Source organism: Molothrus aeneus, chromosome 9 (assembly GCF_037042795.1).
Source record: "Molothrus aeneus isolate 106 chromosome 9, BPBGC_Maene_1.0, whole genome shotgun sequence".
Lineage (NCBI taxonomy): Eukaryota > Metazoa > Chordata > Aves > Passeriformes > Icteridae > Molothrus > Molothrus aeneus.
The window spans coordinates 9,366,607-9,379,256 of record NC_089654.1 but is presented as its reverse complement, the minus strand read 5'-3'; the positions used below and the strand labels follow the sequence as shown (position 1 = coordinate 9,379,256).

Below are 12,650 nucleotides of genomic sequence, written 5' to 3'. Positions count from 1 at the left end.
TTCTGGCACATTTGTCCCGATGTGGTGCCGTGCTCTGTTCAGGATTTTCTGTGCTCTGGTATGCTGGATGCTGCTTGCAAGTTAAATATGCTGGGTGATGCTTAAGGAAGTTGATGTTGCAGAGCTGAGGATGGCAGTAAGTGAGGCTGATGTGCAAAATAGCAGAGGCACCAGGGGTGGAAGCACGGCCCAGCACTTGTCTGAAAGCCACAGCAGGGACGTAGTTCCAGCTGGGAGGAAAGCACATCACAAGTGTAACATTCTGCCAAGCAAGCACAAACCCTGGCACTCTTCAGTTGTTCTCCATAGCTGGAGAAGATGAGTCTTACCAACAGAGCAAAACCTTTCCAGTGGAGCTCAGGAAAGCACCTTAAGAGCTTGTATTTTTTAAATGTGCAAATAATTTGATTGCAAACATCCTAGTTTTGTTCAGAATGCTGCCACCCTGGTTTTTACTCTACTGGTCGGCCGTGTGAAAATCTGTGTTCTGTGCGGTAGATGCAGCTCCCTGGACAGTCCGGAGATTAATTCTAGAATAGTGTATTGTTAGAATAGATTTAAAATTAGATCAGTAATTAATCCTCATGCTGAGCTTTGGAACCACAGGTAGCTGGTAATGAGCTAATTTGTAACATTTTTTGATTCTTAAACTAAGAAAATGCTCTGAAACAAAATGAAGAGAACTGATTGTGTTGCGTGCTACAAAGCAACCAAATGAGTTTTCTTATTATTTTATGTAACATTTGCATTAAACATGAAAAACTTTCTTTCCATTTTCAGCTCATTTGCTTTGTTTCCTGGGTGCATCTTCGGGGAGAATGTCTAGAGTAGGTTTGTTATATTGCACACCTGTATGTAATTGTACACTCCATGGTTAGAGGATTTGAAACAATATAAAATCACTTTTTCATTTCATTCTGGAATTTGTTTGCTTGTATTTTTTGGAGGAAAAGAAATGTGATAAACCAGCTTCCGTGAGAATTGCCAAGTAGAGACTTATTTAAAAAGCAGCTATATGCTATGTGAAGCATTTAATAATAGATTTGGAGGAAATGGGAAATGAAAGTATGCAGTTATGCTTAGCTTTCATTCAATCAGCCTTTCACACTTTGTGATGTAACTTCATGGCAGTATAATGCATAACACAACTGAAGTAGGAGATAGCAGTGCTTGAGAAGGTTTGTTTTATATTTTTGCCCATTAAATAATGTCTGTATTTATTCTGGGGTCTCTCTTCCATAATCAGAGATTTTTTTCTTACTTTTGTTCTCTTATGCTAAAACAAAGATAAGCTTGGAGTGTGTTCAGAATAAAGTGGATTTGTGTAGTTGAGAACGGCTGTACCAGTCACTGTAATTTGTTGTGACATCTCATTTTGTTTGGCCTTGCAGAGTTGTTCCTATGTTGTTAATAATGCAAAAGGTCTGGACTATACAGAGTGGTGTAAGCAGGTGTGCACCAGCCTCAAGCATTAGGCAAATTAGACATAAATTTGGTGTTCACTGGCAATTCCAGCCTTTTCTTTTGTAATTTCTTAGCTTGGGGTGATGCTGCTTCTTCAATTCGAGCTCTAAATGAAGTAGGAGAGCTTGTCTAACATATAGCTTGGTTTAGATGAAAGGAAAATGGCCTTTCATGCAATAAGTTAATTCCTAAGTACAAAGATGTTAATTTTCCTTAAAACAAAAGAACCATCTGCACCCATTTTACTCCTTGCTTTGTAAGTCTTGCATTGCTTGACTCTGTGTTCACCTTGGTTAATGTGTTTGGTAGCAGGCTGAGAGGTGTGGTGGCAATATGGAAAATAATGTCCCTTGTGTGTTTTACCTCCATGCACTCTCTTGATATCTGTACAGAAGTACAACTCACACTTCAAAAGCTGACTGCATCTTTTTCCTCTGTGCTCTTCTTTTTTTGTCCAGTTTATTCTGTCCCATGGGCATCAAAACAATGGGCAGTGCAAATTTGAGTGGAGCCTGGCTTGCTGAACAACTTGCATCTGTTACTGTGTTTGTAGCAATTAAATTGTAGGAAATGTTTTGTGGAAGAGGACCCTGCACTCAGACAGTTGGTTTTCATTGTTGTTTTTATTTAAATTCCAAAGTTAAATCCTATTTGAAGTTCTTCAGAAAGATGGTGGAAACAGGAATACTGTAATCCAGTCTCAAGATCATGAGAGTTAGGGATTGATCTTATAAAGGAGTGAATGGCAGGTACAGATTGTCCAGAGATGCACTGGATAAAGGCTCCTTGTTTAGTCTGGCCAAATAACCAGGAAGGAATCCAAATTCAGGATGTTTCCTTCCTCCTGGGACTTTAATGACAGGAAATAAAAAGCAGTTTTCCTAGGGGATGTTGGGAAGAAGATAGTTCTGTGTCTGTTGTGGTGGAGACCCTGCCTGCAACCTTTAAGAAGTTGCTTGTTGGACTCATGGTCCCATCCTTCATATCTTAACTGTGTGTAATTGTATTTCTTTACAACAAAAGAAGTGTTTATTGTAGGAATGTGCAACCCCCCAAACCTACACCATGAATAATAACACTTTTTTCCCTTCAGTTATTCTAGGATGAATAATTCTTAAACTATTCTTGAATGTGGAAAAAAAAAAAAAGAAATCAGTTGAACCAGATGCTTACTTATCTATTTTAGAGAACTAATTATCCCTGTTGTTGGTAGTGCTAAAGCTTACAAAATTGCTTCCATCTTTGAATTACTATAATTAAGACGATAACTTCCACATCTAGTTAACATTGCTGTGCAGCTGCTGCATTCATTGACATGCAGATTTTGGATTTTGTAAATTTTCTGTCATTGTGAATAAAAATTTTAAATACTTATTTTCATTTCCAAAATGTCTGTTTCTCATAAAGAACTCTTTGTAAAGCAAATCAACTGAAACCAAACTTCTGTAATATCAGAGGAGAATCTGGTGAAGTTTGGTTAGGTGATATTACATTTTAGGGAAATATGTAACCACAAATTACTTTAGTAGATATGACTGCTCTGAATTTGGATCCCGATTCATACGGATTTGAGGTCACTAAATGGAGTGTCAAATCTGGACCAAGTCTGATGTTTGGCTTCTGAAATGCTGTTTTGAAAGAAGTTAGTGCAGGAGTTAATCTGGCACTCTGACAACCTGAGGTAGTTTAAGAAATTCTAAAATTAGAATTTTTGGTCGAAGATTGGGCTTGATGATCTTGTAGGTGTTTTCTAATTTTAGTGATTCTGTGATAAATCACTAATATAAATAAAATGCATTCATGACGAGTAACCAAAATGTCATTTAAGCTATACTTTTTCCAAGTATCTTATTTCTTCAAGTTGATTTCTGTCCAAGTCAATGAGAAGGCTCATGCAATCAGTGTTATCTTGTTTACTTACATACTCCAGCATTTTCGGCTATGAGAAATTCCTCAAGGCCTATAAATTCGGATGGATTTTGAGAAACTTCCTTATCATTATTTATTTATAATAACCAGCCTTCCTATGAAATTGCATGATAGTGGTGCTTGGTTATTTATATTTACATTGTTTTTTTCTGTGGCCCTCGCTTTCATTACACGGATGCCTCCTGGGCATTAATCAGTTTTGCTCAGTGAGTTGAAGATGTCCCCTGAGTAAGCTGCTAAAATAAAGAATCAAATATCGATTTATGCTGAAACTGAGTCATTGATTTCTCTTTCAGACTGAGTAGGCACATGAAACCAGGCACACTTGTGGTGCTCATTTCAGAGGCTTGCCCTGGGCTTGTCCGTGGGTGAGGAGGAGGAGGAGGCTGGTTGGGGTGCAGATGAAGAGCTGGGGGCTGCATGCAGGTCACAGGTACAATGCCAAATGTGCTCAGAAATAACTCTGGGCGAGGGTGCTGCCTCAGGGGCACATTGCAGTGGGTCCAAAAGCAGTGTCCAGTTACCGGAGCCGTGCGATGTCCTGCGGGGTTCAGTTTCAGGAGCGCGCTGGGGACACTTCAGCACACGTAACAAACGATATTTTTACTGCAGGCAGAGAAGTTAACTCCAGAAACAGAGTAAAAGCTCTATTTCCATAGTGATCCAAAGGCATTGTTTCAGCTGTTTCAATGTAAGATATCCATTTTACTATGTGTTTTTAGAATTAAACTGCGGTGCTGCTGTGATCTCACAGGTTTCTGGACTTGGGTTTGGCTGTGTGCGTGTTCGACCAGGGAAGGGAGGGCAGCACCTCCAGAGCTCTGATGGGCTGGAGCTCAGCCCTACAGCTTTGAGCCCTACAGAAACTCTGTCCTTTTAAAATTGTGTTTTGCCTAAGCTGGAAGACCTGGAGGGGATTTGCTCTCTGAAATGATGAAGTGAGATCTGAGAAAAAAAAAGATTAACAAGACCCATAGCAAATTGTGAGAGAAAAGGAGGTTCAGGGCAGGACTCACCTTGTGTTTAATGAAAACAGCAAAACTTTGGCTTATAAACAAATAATAATGCTTGAAATCTCTCTGGACTGGTTAAAACCTGATTTTTTTTCTAGTTAAAAAGTTAGCTATAGCTAGCCTTCTTCCCTTTTCCTTTCTCCTATTACTCCTGTTTTCTTATGTAGATTGAAATAATTTTTGAGCAAGAAAACATACAATATTGTTTCAAGAATTCACAAATGGTAATAAATAATAATTAATGCAACTTAAAGGATTAACAATATGATCTCCTCATTATCTTTGGCCTGGTAGCTCACTTTTGAGCCGAGCACTGTCTGTCTGGCTAAAATGAACCTTCCAGGAAATAATTTATTTTTTTTAAGTGCAACTGCTTCTGCCAAAATTAAATTGACTAGTTTGAATTTCTTTGGCACTAAGCCCTGCTTAAAGCCAGCTTTGTTTCATTCATATCTGTTCTTTAGGAGGTGCTCAAATGCTGTCATAGTGACTTGTGGGGGGAGAGGTCATCCCACTGAAGTCTGCTCGTTACCTCCTCCCTTCACCCTTTTTTGTTTTAGTGCCTACCAGAACTTCATCACTCTTGTTCTGCATTTCCTCTAGGATTCCTACATCTGTTAAAAGCTTTTTCTCTATATGCAGAGAGCTCTCTTCCACCAGTAGAGAGTGTGATTGTACTTGTGTATTTTTCTCAACATAGAACATGAATTTGAGAAGTTGGGTGTTGTGTTTTTGGTCTCTGTGTTTAAGTTTTACCTTATTGCCAACACACATAAGTCATAGCAATGGCTAAACAGACCCAAGTGGTGTTTCTCTTTTGCAGATGAGAGATCCAGGAAAATTAAAAGTTATTCAATGCTGAGGGTGCAAAGAGAATAATGTTTTATTCCAAACTTTGGCTAGGCTTTCACTCCAAGCCATTCCCTCCTCTGGGTACATTTGTGTAAACCTGACCTATTTTAAGGGGTCTCAGCTGTGCTTGCTCTCCATCCCCTTAACCCTTTCTCTTTTGGCTCCTTATATTGGCAAAGAGAGCAAAGAAAATGGGTTTATAAAACTCTCTTCAATTGGGAAAATGCAGGCAAGCAGTTAAAAAGCTCTCCGTTTGGGGCAGTTCACTTCCCCTATTATGCTGTGGTTTAAATATACCAAGTTTCCATCGTCAGCTCCAGACATTGCTGTGGTAAAGTGTGCTTTAGGAACTCTCTTTAGCAAAGAGATAAAAGTGTAGAGAATGGCGCTCTGTTTTCTCACTGTACTAGTGGTTTTTATTGAGCAAGATCTTAAATTCTTACATTATATTTGATACTAAAATACCCAGGATTCTTTTTTATTTCTTACACAGTAATATATATTATACTAGAATACTCAGGAATTGCATGATTCAAGAAAGATTTTGTGCTAATGTAAACAATGATTATCTGGTATTAATGTTGGAATTGAATATTCTGAGGTTTTTTCAGTTACACTATTCAGTTACTGGAATAGTGTAACTGAAAACATGTTAAAAATATCTGTGAACTGGGATTTTAAGCTTCTTAAAATCGGGCTGTTAGTTTTTCCATGAGATGTGCACAATGGCAATCAGTTTTTGGATGGACTGTTGTTGAATAATACATGAATGTAAATGGAGATTGTATGGAATCAGTTGGATAATTCTGAGGAATGCTTTAAGTACACTAAAGAGCCTGAATAGCAGTTAATGGTGCTTCAACTTTATTACTGTTTATTATAGTTGGCAGTTCAGTTGTATTTTTTTCTGCATCAAGTTCTCTAGTTTCCTATAGAACAGCAATAAAATAAGCTTACAAATAATAATAGTCAGATGCACTGTATCCTGTGGCAGCAAAATATTTTTGCATTAAATTGTAGTTCTTGGCAGCCTGAGTTGTGTTTATTGTTGGGCAGCTCCAGCAGATCAATCAGTGCACGAAGGACCTGGCAGACGTCAGCATTTGGGGTTTGCAAGCAAAGAGGATTTTCTTGTGCCTGGGGAACCCAGTGTGGAGCTTCACAGGGCACCCCTGGAGCGGGGCCAGAGGGCTCCTTCCTCAGCCTTTGCTCAGCTTTCCCTGCTCCTGGCTGTTCTCCCACCCCCATCAACACCAGTGGGGTTCTAGGGACCTGTTTTGGGAACTGCTGAAGTAAGCAGGAATATGTGTGCCATGGGGGAAGCAAGCTGGAGGTACAGAGAATGGATGTATGTAGCTGTAGTGCTGGGTCAGTTCTAAGATTTTGCTGGCAATTTAATTTCTTCTGTTTAAACAGCAGAAGTGGCAATCACAAAGGGATTTAACTATCTAACTGCTCTTCTTCACAGATCCCATGATTTAAAAATGTTTCCCTCACCCATTGCAATTCCTTTTATCATCTTTAGAGCTAAATGTTTGCTACCAGCAGTCACGAGCTGGGAAGCAAATGGAGGAACACACATCCTTCTCTTCACTTGGCTCAGCTTTCCCAACAGGGAAAAAATAAATCTGAACTGTCCCATAAGAAGTGTCACTTTCCTTGCTGGAACAAAGTCATGGCAATGAGTGGAGCTCATGTGGTGGAGGCGTGTCTGAAACTTGCTTTGCAGAGTTTTCCATCGGTATTGCCACATGTGTTCACAAAGATTTTTGGATCCCAGGCTTTAAGTTTGATTAGTAATCCCACTCATCTGCTGGGCTGTGCTAACACTTTGCTCTGTAATTTTAACTCTGCCCTAAGGAATAGGCTCTAGTTTCTTATAACCAAGCCAATAATTGTAACGGGTTTATTTGCTACGTTGGGTATTGGTAAGAGTATCCAGAGCACTCTGGGCTATATTACATTGTTTTTTGCTTTTTGTGTGAGTTGTAAAGCATGAGTAGCACATATTCTGTGAATCAGGAATAAATTACCAGCTATCTCCAGCGGCCTGTGCAACAAATGCTTCCAGGGTGTTGAAACACTTGCTGCTGACAAAGTACCTTTCTTCCCTGCACATTTCTTTCTTTTCAGGATCACTACTGAGGTCAAGAGTATGAGAAAATCCCACCCTGAATACTGAGAGATTCCTCCTTAGGAGAAAGAGATTCTGCAGGACCTGCCTCGAGGTGCTGTTGTCCATCTGACCGTGCCTAATGGTTGGTTTATTTTTCTTTCTTTCTTTCAGCTGTCGGACAAGCAACAGGAAGAGTTTGATTGTAACATCCAGCACATCTCCAACTCTCCCACGGCCACATTCCCCTCTTCATGGACACACAGGTAACTCCCTAGGACTGCTCCACTTGGGAAGCATCAGCAGTCAGTCACAGCAGTGAGTTTGAACATACTCATTGATACTCAGCATCAAAGGATGCCCTATGGAAATGACTCTGACTGTGGTTTTTCACCTTCTCTAACTTGTAAGAGGATCTTTATAGTTTCAAGAGAAATGTTTTATGTTCTGCACTTTCTAGTTTGCTTCCATATCCACCCTCCACTCTTCCTGGGGGATTCAATCCTCTTACATCCTGCAAAAGAGCCTGAGATGGAAAACGAAGCCAAATAAAATTAGATAAATACATTTCACTAAATCTCTTGTTCTGAGTCTCTGAGCATGGTTAATTTGTGCCAGTGATTTAACTTCAGTTCTCATGAGGAGGAACATCCTGCCTGTTTCCACGTGCCTCTGGCAGCCTAGCAGCTGTGCAGTGTGCCATCTTATGGTCTCTGTCTGCTCCTCATGGCAGCATGAGGTGTTTGGGAGTTCTATTTCTTTTTGACACGGCTCCCAATTTTACCATGGCAGCAGCTGGGAAATGCTCATTTCAGAGCACAAGGGCAGGAGCTTGTTAGTCATTGAAGTGAAGTGTGTGGAAATGTTCTTCCAATGGAAAAAGAAGGAATAATTCTTCAGAAGGGGTCACACATGCAGATTCAACAGCTTGCCTGAACAGCATGTTCCCTTGTTTTTGTTGCTGAGGGAGGTAGATGGTGTGTGATGACTTTGGTTTTGCTATTTCAAAATGCCAGAGAGGATGACTGGGCTCCAGGTAGGTCCCTGATGGGCACCAGTCAGCAGCAGGAAACAGCTGGAACGTTTGTGGCACGTCACCCACAGTGCAGCCTCTCTGCAAACGCGTCAGTGCTGCGTGTGAGACAAGCAATGTTGTTTTCATTGTAGTCACACTGTCTTCCTCCTACATGGCATACATTCTGTAAGTGCTTTCTGGAGACTGAAACTGAGGCAATGCTGAGAAAGAACAGCAGACTGATGGGAGCTCAGCTAGAAGGAGCCATCTGCTTCTGTTTGCAGAGCTTTGCATCCCGAGAGGTGATATCCAGCCTGTTGAAAGGAAAAAGAAGGCTGAAGTTATTGTTCAGGGATGCCCATAAAAGCCTCATTCACTCTTAAGTTTTCGTAAAAATCTGCCACATTTTCTTGGGATGCTATAAAAAGTTCAGTCATGGAAAGCTAGGAAGATGCTTTAAGTACATTGTTATTCTAAAATGACCCATGATTTTCAAATTAAAATGTTAACAAAATCTTACGGATGGTATATTAAAACCATTTTCTGCTTCAGAATCTGATAGAAAATGCAGGGCCAAAAATGTGTATAGGAACCATCTCCTTCCACTTCAAACTCCCTTGTTGCTGTTGTATGGTTATGGTGGCAATAATTTTGTAAAATTTAGTTTAAATAAGGCATTTTTCTTGATAAAGATTCTCCACATTGTGCTTTTTGCTTTGAAATCATATACATATATAGGTAGTTGGTTTCACTAAATTCTAAATTAGCTCTACAAGTGTTTAACTGAAAAAAAATGCTTGGGTGATTGCGACAAGATATTGACATGATCATTGGTCAGAAAACAAATGCAGAAATGTTCATAATAGAAATATGTGTATTGTGTTTTCTTTTGATTTGCTTTCTCCTCTCTTTAAAAATTTAAGTTTTTTCTGGTGGTTTTGGTGCTGTTTCAGGCTTTACAAGCTTATAATTTATTAGAGGTATGTGAGTGTCTTCTGAAAGCAAGAGTAACTACTCAGTGGTGTGCCACCTTACTTTAGCAGTAATTTTCAAATATTTCCTTTTTTCCCCCTGCTGTTGCATATGGGATTTAAAATTATTAATTGAAAGGGCATCCTTTGTTACCTGCAAGAGTAGCCAGTAGTGCAAAGGAAGATAAATTTATTTAATTTGGGTTCTCTACCAGTACTATATTTAGGAGTCTTCCCTGGGAAAAAAAAAATATTCAAGAGACAAAAGTAGATGAAATTTAGAGTAGAGTCACAAATATTTTCTTAAGAAATATCATATATGAGGAGTGAATTTGAGAACAGGCTGTGATATTTGTTTAGTATTTGAACAGAATCTGTCAGTCTGTTTGTTCAGGCACACGCAGTGATGAGTTACTAAGAAATGCTGGTGCCTCTCCCCAGCCTCTTTTGTCTTGAACTTTTCTCTTGTCTTCTTAATGCCCATTCTGAGCCTCTGCTACAAATCAAAGGAACAACAAGCATGCAGAGGCTTTCTAAAATGTTTCTGTTCAGACACCATACTAAAATAAATTCCTAAAATACTAAAATAAATACACTAAAATACAATACACTAAATACACTAAAATAAATAAAGGGCAGTAATGTCAGGAGTTACTCTGCTGTACAAGATGTAAAAGTCAGTGGGTGAGATCTAGGAGAGCTGTCTTTCTGTCAGGCAAACCTAGCTCCTCATGAGCACTGATCCAGGCAGAGGCACTTACTGTTTCCAACAGCATCCCAACAAGAAGCCAGGCAACTTCATGTCCTAGAAAGTTTAGATGGAAAGTATTACTTACAGAGCTTTCAACATTTGAGAAAGAAGTACATCCAAACACTTTGAACCCTGCCATGAAATCACTTCTGAATCAAGAGCACTTAAGTGTGCTAGTTCAGTTTTCAGACTGTGTGAAAGAGCCTTTTCCAGAATGAGCTGGTACTTTGGCATAAAGAGCTACAGCTCATGGGGAGCTCACTCTGCTGGTTTAGTCTCCCAGATTTGTAGTGGCCAGTTTTAGGAATGCAAGTTTGAAAATTTTGCCTTTATCCTAAATTCTTTTTGTTTTGAAATGAGAGGGGGAAGTAAGGAGGTACACATGTGTATTCCTTAATTTTTTTTTCTATTTCTTCGAATCCATTTTTTTAAATCTGAAAATAACAAAGAGGTTACACCATAAGGTTAATAACTAAATTGCCATCAGATTATAGTTTAAATCAAAAATCTTAAAATCAAAGGAGTTACATTGTAGTTTAGTAGTAAAGAGATCGGTAATTACAGCTGGGAAATTGAAACTCAGGCTATTTTAAAATTTACTTTCCACAGCTGTAAGTTATCCAGGTTGCTCTCTGACTTCCAGTGGGGGCACCTGTCACTGCTGGGACCTTTGCCCTGCTCCCATCTGTAATGGCACACAGAGGGAGCTGCTTACAGGCTGCACTGTGAATTAAATGTTTCTGCTATTACACTGCAAGTTCAGTTTCACCTTCTGGCAGAAAAATGGCTATTGCTGAGGTGCCTATTTATTAATTTATTATTTTTAGAGTGTGCAGAGTATGTAACATCCTGCCCTGGTTATCAAAGCTGAGTTTCATCCGCACATCATGCCTGTGATCCTTGGCTGGTCTGAGAGCACCATGGCATTCATTGTTTATGAGACAGGTGGTACACAGGATGCTTTAAATATGGTCATAATTTTGAAATTTGTGTGTGCTGGAAGGCATCTAATTCTGTAGCATGCATATTATCTTTAGCTGCTTGCTTTAATATTCAGCAAATAATTTGAATATCCTGCACAGAAGACCACAGAAACTTAGCTTTTGTTTATTTATTAATTTTTATGGCTCTCAGAAGCAGGTTTTACAGCATGGTTCTGATGTGAATTTTGGGGTTCATGACCTATCTGATGAATGTCATTCATGCTTCTAGGGATAGCTGAGACTGTCATTGCCTGTAAGGTCTGGTTTCATATTTTGAAGGTAGTGGATTTACAAATGCTTTGGCTCCATCCTTCTTCCTGTGTCCGGAAGATGTGAAGGTTCCTGCCTGAATTATTGGCATTGGTGTTGCTGTGTTGATTTACCTAATGGGCAATCATTCTGTGTAACAGCCTCCCTTGAGACAGGTATTTCAGGTTCAGTAGTAGCCAACTATAACCCTGGAGCAGCAGGGGAATCTACCTTTGCTGCAGAATAAATGGGGTTTCGATCAGCCTTGGTGAACGAGGCCATGGCACTCAGGCTTCTCTTATTAAAATACCTCCATCTACAGCAGATGCAGCAGTGCTGGGAAATATTAGGGAAAGTAGAAATTCCCCTTCTCCCTGTTGTTGTTTTAAAAGCTTCACCCAGACTTGAATTGAGTAGAAAAACTAATTGCTTTTCATTTTAAAACTAGAAGCAAGTCACAGGGGATCTAATTAAAATTCCAGTGTCTGAAAGGAAATATGCCATATACATCTGAAAAAGTAGTTGCTTAAAAATTAGTAGTATCTCTGTACCACACAGTGCAGGCTCAGAAGAGTTTGAACTCCCACATACTTAATTTCAAAATTTAAAAACTGTCATTACCCAATTTGCTCAGTTATTCTGAAATTCCATTTTGATCATAGCCCAGAAAGTTCAAAGATTGATGAAGATATAAAAAGGCAATGACAGTTCATTGCTTGTTTATAACAACATTGGGCAATGAGGTTTTTGATCAAAACTATCATCTTGACACAGTAGTGCTCATTGCCAGTATAGTTTGAAAAATGAGAAGGCAAAGACCAAGGTTTCCAGCAAAGCTGGCAGCCTTCCTTGCTTGGTTAGATCATCTGCATCACCATGGAAAGGCCTCACTCCTGCAGCATCCTAAAATGCTCCTTCAGCTTTCTGCTACCAAGTGATTGGTGACCCTGACCCTATGTGCTGCTGCCAGGACATGAACTGTCATGCATGACTCAGTTCTTCACTTGGACTTCCTCAATCCCCTTGGAAGCTTGCAGTGCCTCCTAGACTGGGACTGTCAGACCTCTCCATCTTCTTGTGGTCCAAAAGCAGCAAAATGGTTCTGGTTTTCCATTGTGACCATAAGAATTAAAATGAGTACAAGCTTAATAAATGAAATACCAGAAGTTATTTAGCTATAGGTTTCTGATCACTCTCTCCCCTCTGCACTTGGGATATACTGAGAATGGGTTAAACAGTATCCAGTTTTGGATGAAGACTTGAATTGTTTTGTATCAACTGTGAACTCATTGTTAGTCTTAACTAATAAT

General features: G+C 39.5%; 1 protein-coding gene across 1 annotated transcript in view; it reads left to right on the top strand.

Moving 5' to 3' along the window:
- Positions 1-12,650, top strand: part of MAST2 (microtubule associated serine/threonine kinase 2) — a 187,362-nt gene that overhangs the window by 113,988 nt on the left and 60,724 nt on the right. The window contains exon 5 of the mRNA XM_066555210.1: positions 7,546-7,637. Coding sequence (XP_066411307.1) covers positions 7,546-7,637 — 92 coding nt within the window. The remainder of the gene's footprint in view (positions 1-7,545; positions 7,638-12,650) is intronic.